The sequence below is a fragment of the Primulina huaijiensis genome, chromosome 6, assembly GCF_012295235.1.
Source record: "Primulina huaijiensis isolate GDHJ02 chromosome 6, ASM1229523v2, whole genome shotgun sequence".
NCBI classification, from domain to species: domain Eukaryota; kingdom Viridiplantae; phylum Streptophyta; class Magnoliopsida; order Lamiales; family Gesneriaceae; genus Primulina; species Primulina huaijiensis.
In genome coordinates, this window is record NC_133311.1 from 453,867 (window position 1) to 460,416 (window position 6,550).

Sequence of the window (6,550 nt, forward strand, 5' to 3'; positions counted from 1 at the left end):
ATTTTCTTTGAATAATCGTATTAATTAAAAATTAAACACATCAAATTAATCTAAGACCCATGACCATTTCATTAATCACTCATATCTCTTCATTTTTCTTTGTCAAATCAATTTTAAGTTATAAAATTAATTATTAATTATAAATTGCACACCCTAACTATTATTATTCTTTAATAATAATTAATAATTAATCGTAGTATAATAAATTCAATAAAATACTAATTCTATAACAGTATATATAATGATATAATATTGTCAACGTTTATTTTCTTTTTCTTTTTTGGACAGAAATCATTGAGTTGGTTTTGTGACGAGGTATTTTTATATTAATATTAATTTTCTTTATCTTAACAATATTGTTTGTTTTTGTGTATTATCTTACCATCAGGCAAGGTTGTAGATGGCTGGAGACGGTGGCGGGCTAAACATAACTAATCTTTTGAATCTACATATTCATTTAGTGTGTTGTGGGCTTAATGATTGAGACATGAGAGTGAAAAACAAAAGTAAAAAAAAAAAATGGGGTGTGCTATGGTTTTGAAATTTAAAATTAATTGAATCTGACTAAGTTTTTAAAATTTATTGACTACAACTTAAAAATCTTGGTTGTCCGCCTTCTCGCCGCCTTGCCCCCTGTTCACCGCCTCGACCCGTCTCACCTACTCACTACCTCGAGGCAACATCGTATAGTTTGGGTCGCCTAAAACACCCGTCTCATGCGTAGGCGGTGCGGTCAAGGCCACCTACCGTCTAAGTACCGCCTAGATGACCGTCTCGACCGTCATTTAAAGCATTGTCATCACGAGATTTTAACTAAGGGTGTCGATTCGGGTGGGTGGGTCGGGTTGAACAATAGTACTATTCAAAAATTGTTCAACCCGTACCGAACCCGAACCAGAGCCAACCCGAAAACACTCAAACCGAACCCGAATCCGAATCAACTCGATCAACCCGATTTCGATTTTTTTAAAAAGAAAATTAAATAAAATTCAAAAAAATAATAATAATTTAATTTAAACACATAATAACAATATCTCTCTCATATATATGATTTAAATTTGAAAGTCTAATTGTAGAAAAATAAAATATATTTATTAAATCAAATAAACAATTGTTTAGAAAATAAAAAATGTTCAAAATAAATATTAAATTATGAAAATTTATGATATAAATATACAATAAATTTTTTTTCAGACATACGATATATAAAAATATAGGCAATATTTATTAATTATATATATTTTTTTAAAAAAAATTAAAATTTTCGGGTCAACCCCGAACCTGACCCAACCCGATCAAGTTTTTCGGGTCAACTCGATCTGACTCGAACCCGAAAACCCCAAACCCAAACTTGATTTTTTGGGGTTGAATTGTGTCGGGTTGGTGGATCGTATCTGATTTTGACACCCTTAAATTTTTAACATTCTAATCATGACTGAAGGAAAACTATTTAGAAAATTATCAATATATAGACAATTAATTTCCCTTTAAAAACTTTTCGGTTACCTCATTGGTCATTCCCCTTTCAGTTAAATATTAATTAATTTCTTAATTATCTCATATTTAATGGTCACTAAACATCAGAGACAGAAAAATATTTCAAATTTAAAGCATGAAATCACATCATAATTTGATATTCTCAAATTAATATTTATACTGAAATAAAAATTAAATATTCTTATAACATTCAAAAGCTACAGATTATAAATGGACTTCTATCTATTTTTTTTTTAATATTAAGTTCGACTAAATTAATTTTTGTTTATCCCAAATAATTATAAATACAAAATCAGATCAAATCTTATGTTGAAAAGACATTCGAATACATCAAAAATTACACATAATGTTATGTCACAAAGATATGCAGAAAATTGTTAGAAATCTACATATCTCAATACTCTTTTAACACAGTCTAACGAACAAATATAGACTACTCCTTCCTATTCGACTCCAGAAGAAAATGGAGCCCAAGCAACGTGGCAAACTACATTTGAAGAATCAGTGCTAAAAAGATTTACCCACAGCATCATTTGGGGCTCCAACCCAAGAACCCCAACCGATCCGCCAAGAAGTTCTTGATCTAATCTTTCATTCAGTATTGATCTAATCTTTCATTCAGTAACTCTTCCCAAAAACCATCGTCCAGTTCTTTATCATAACTCCCTAATTGGGTAAGTTCCCGTTCTTCTTCGTCTCCATCTTCCTGTTCCCATTTTGCCTTACCGAATCCCTGCATCTCCAAAGCAAGTGCCTCCAGTTCAGACACCTGGTAGTATGGAACAGACTGATCACCAAATTCTAATGGTTCCGGCTTGATGGGATTCTTCCCTTTGTTTGTTCGGCTTGATTCACCATGTTCAATCGATCTATGCCTCTTCTTAGAAACAGCTTCTTCAAGTTCTTTTCTCTTCTCCTTAAGCTGGACTAATTGATGAATAAATTCAGGATTCTGCATTGCTATTGCCAAGAAACTCATCATTTGCTGCTGCTTCCTCTCCGTTCCTTGTAGCTTTAACTCAATGTTCTGAAGGTAAGATCTAGTGTTCTGTAGCTGCTGCCTAAGCTTCACAAGTTCCATCATTAACGCACGCTTATCACATCTCAATCGATCAATTTCCACATCTACTCCGAAACTTCCGACTTCTACACATGGTTCAGCTTGATCTTGCTGTGGGGGAAGAGATTGAGAGGGTGCTTTTCTTCTCCTTATGTTTTTCAGAAGATGCTTTTGGGTTCCAAGAAATGCTTCGTTCGCGAATTCCCATTTGTCCGGATCGATCTTTCTAAAGCCCTGCAGGGATCAAGATTCCAGATTTTTTTTAGCAATATTTGAGGAATTCATCCAAATAATACCTTCAAGAATTGATTGTTGGTGTGTTTTTTCACTGAAGAATGAATGGCTTCATAATCTTGTAGAATTTGTCATGTGAATCTTCATCAAGAATCTTTGCATATTCAGAACCTTTAGGAACAGGAACAAAGTGAATGTAAAGAATTAACAGTTGAAAATTCAGTTGTATCAACGTCAAATAACATTGTTTCGATGGCATGATCTCACGAATATTCAAATAGACACCAAATTAACTATCGATGGCATTTGCAAATTCTTATACCTTCACAGTTTATCCAGAGTGATTCAATGCATAGTAAGAAACTCAACATCATTCAAGGAAGGAACTGAGACCTTCGAAACCCAATTGCTCACGTTTAAAGATTTTGATTTATTTTTCTCAAATATTATTACTAAGAGAGATACATATTGAAACATCAGCCCACTCTCTTAATAATTACATAAAACATACATACACATACTATGTATACATGTACATTCACGTGGACAGAGACATACTTACATATACATACAAGTGTGTACGTGCATGCCTTACAAAGACACGATACATATGTCATAAGCGTGTCCTTTCCGTGTACAGAAAACATTGAACCTAGACGTGGCAATGACTGTCTTTTTCTTGCAAGCTAAATATTATATTAATACGGTTTTATATATACATATATTTTTTACACCAAGTTGGCAACTTGCAATAATATCTTGTTCTGTATGAAAGTTCTAGACTTTGAGACGTGCAAGTTGGTAATATTCTGCGCTTTGGGCCCCATATGGTCGAGATGGACACGTAGCTCACACCAAATCCACAATCTGCCACTTGGTTATTTCTTAAATATACATGTCAATTAATTAAGAGAAACGAAAGAAAATCAAAATGAGAAAATACAGAGACCACTGTAAGCAGCAAAATTCAGTAACTTGATTGTAAAAAGGAGAAGATGTAAATTAAAAAATCATCATCTTACAACTTTCCTAGTTGAAAATAAAATATTAATAATTTTTTCCTGAAGAACATTGATGGTAATAAACTACTCAAAATGAATTCCAGTGAAATAATCTCCATCTGTTTATTAAAAAAAAATGAATAAAAAGAGGAACTTACATATGTATTAAGCTGTCTAACAAAGCTGGAGAAATTGTTGTGCTTAAAGTAATTGGGCAGAACACTTGTACAAAACGAGTGAGGATCCCAAACAACGAAGCTTTGACCTCCTCTGCTCCACGAAACTATGTGATTCGTCTTCTGATCATCCACCATATCATATGTCTTCGTCAGGAACGGCGGCGGACCCAGCTCATGCAACCCTTCTATCGCCCGAGGCTGCCCCCGATCACTGTTTGCCTGCTGCCATGGCGGATACTCTTCTTTGCCTGAAAAGCTCGTCGGTTCCATCACATCTAGTATATCGCCTGAATCATGCATATATGAAGGGATTAATTGTTTCTGAAGACCTTTGAGAAATTGGGATTTGTGGGNATATATTAAAATAATAAAGTATGGGTTTAAATCAAGTTTAAATTATCTTTAATTTCTCAAACTCAAATTTGGGTTTGAGTCAATCTGAAAGAGAAATTAATTTTGTATTCTCGGATCTATAAGAATATTTTTTTGTAGGCAAAAATTTGTGTGAGACGGTCTCACGGGTCGTATTTGTGAGACAGATATCTTATTTGGGTCATCCATGAAAAAGTATTACTTTTTATTGTGAATATGTGTAGGATTGACCCGTCTCACAGATTAAGACCCGTGAGACGGTCTCACATGAGACCCACTCTTTTTTGTATCTCTTGGTTTCACATGCAGTCTTTTTAATTGAAAATATTATGTTTATGATTATAATAGATATAGATATTCAGTTATTTGTATCAATTTTTCACATCGGATATGACATATATAAAGGTTTAAAGACTACATAAAGATTTTTTTTATAGATCAAAGAATGCATAATTATTTTCTTTTTAATTGACAGGCACTAATGTCAAACCCAAGTTTGAATTTGAGGATTTAAAAGTAATTTAACCTTAAATTTAAACTAATATTTATATTTTTTTGCACTGTAAATTGATGCACATCTCAGGATTTGTTCTGCTATTGGAGGTTTGTTATTGAAGTTTTGCATGACAAATTCTTATAGTTTTAAGTTCATTGTAAGAATAGATATTCAAATATCAAATGTAGATGTGGCCTTCGTGCATTGTTAAAATAAAAAATAGGATATTTCAAGAGCACAAAATATGATGGTCCACATACATGTATGTTTAGTCAGGTGGGGTGAGACCACCATAAATTGGACAAAAATATGATTGCAAAAAAACTTATTGGTATTGTTCGGTGTGATCCTTCATGTAAGATTAAATATGTCATCCAACTTATTAAAGATCGATATAATTATCAAATCTCATATAATAAGATATGGTATAGCTTAAAGCAAGCGGTGAAAAATGTATATGGCACATGAGAGAGTTCAATGTAAATTTTGCCAAGATACATGGCTGCATTGGTGATGTATAATACAGGTACTATTATAGAGTTGAACTATTTGAAGACATATTTTTCCACATTCAATGTTTTAAACTACATGTTTTGTGCCTTCCGACCATGTACAAATGAGTTCCTACATCGTCGCAAAATAATTAGCATTGATAGTACCTATTTGTACACGAAGTATAACCACAAGATGCTTTTAGTTGTGGTTTAGATGTAAACAACCAAATCTTACCCCCTAGCATTTGAAATTGTCGATGAGGAAACATACGACTCCTGGAAATGGTTTTGAAACTTTTACGCAAGCATAAAGTTTGAGGATCCACAAGTGTCTGTCTTATCTCTGATAGACATTGTGAAATCATTAATGTTGTTGAAGAGATACCTGATTTTAGACATCCACATTGCGCACATCGTTTTCGTCTGAGAACGTATGTTCTGATTTCAATGCACATTTAAAAAATATACATCTAAAGGATCTATGTTGGAAAGCATGCACACAACATCAAATACAAAAGTTTGATGCTATCATGGATGAAGTTAAAAGTCTAGACTCTAGATCTTTTGTTTATCTCTCTGAAATTGATAAACACAAGTGGGACTCTTGCTCATGATGGTGGATGGCGACATGGAACTATGACGACCAACATGTATGAGCGTCTTAATTCTGTTCTGAAGAGTGCTCGACAAGTTCCTATATCAGCGTTAGTTCAGCTGACATTCAACCGTTGTGTGCGGTATTTCTTTGATCGTATCACACGAAGTCATCGTATGAATCAAGTCAACTAGCCCTAGCCTGATTATGCATTTCGACTGTATGAGAAATGGTATGTGAGTCTAGTGAACACACTATTGCTCATATGGAGATCAGAGACCAATCGACATCTGTTGTTGCTGGGGCAACAATGTCGGTGTGAACGTGTACAAGTTGTGATCCTTACACTAAATGAATGCTCAAACGAAAAATGGACTATTTTTGGAATTTCGTGTTCACATGCAATATGAACTGCCTAATGCCATGGATTAGATCTTACACAACTTGTACGCGAAGCCCTAGTCTTCTTCAAACCCCAATTTTCGTTCAACCTTTAGTCTTCTCATTTTCAGCCTTTAAACATGCACCTAAGAGACCCTAATCCCGCTGAAATTCATCCCTTCTTATTGCCCTAGCATGATAGCCCCTTTATGCAACATAAACATGAATTTAAAAAGACAAA

General features: G+C 33.8%; 1 protein-coding gene across 1 annotated transcript; it reads right to left on the minus strand.

The window, feature by feature from the left end:
* Positions 1-1,794: 1,794 nt before the first annotated feature.
* On the minus strand, positions 1,795-4,311 carry LOC140978765 (heat stress transcription factor A-7a-like). The gene is made up of 2 exons (XM_073443989.1): positions 3,951-4,311; positions 1,795-2,791 (listed from the first exon to the last, which is right to left on the minus strand). The coding sequence occupies exons 1-2, from the start codon at positions 4,269-4,271 to the stop codon at positions 2,093-2,095; spliced, it is 1,020 nt and encodes a 339-aa protein (XP_073300090.1). The 5' UTR covers positions 4,272-4,311; the 3' UTR covers positions 1,795-2,092.
* Positions 4,312-6,550: the final 2,239 nt, after the last annotated feature.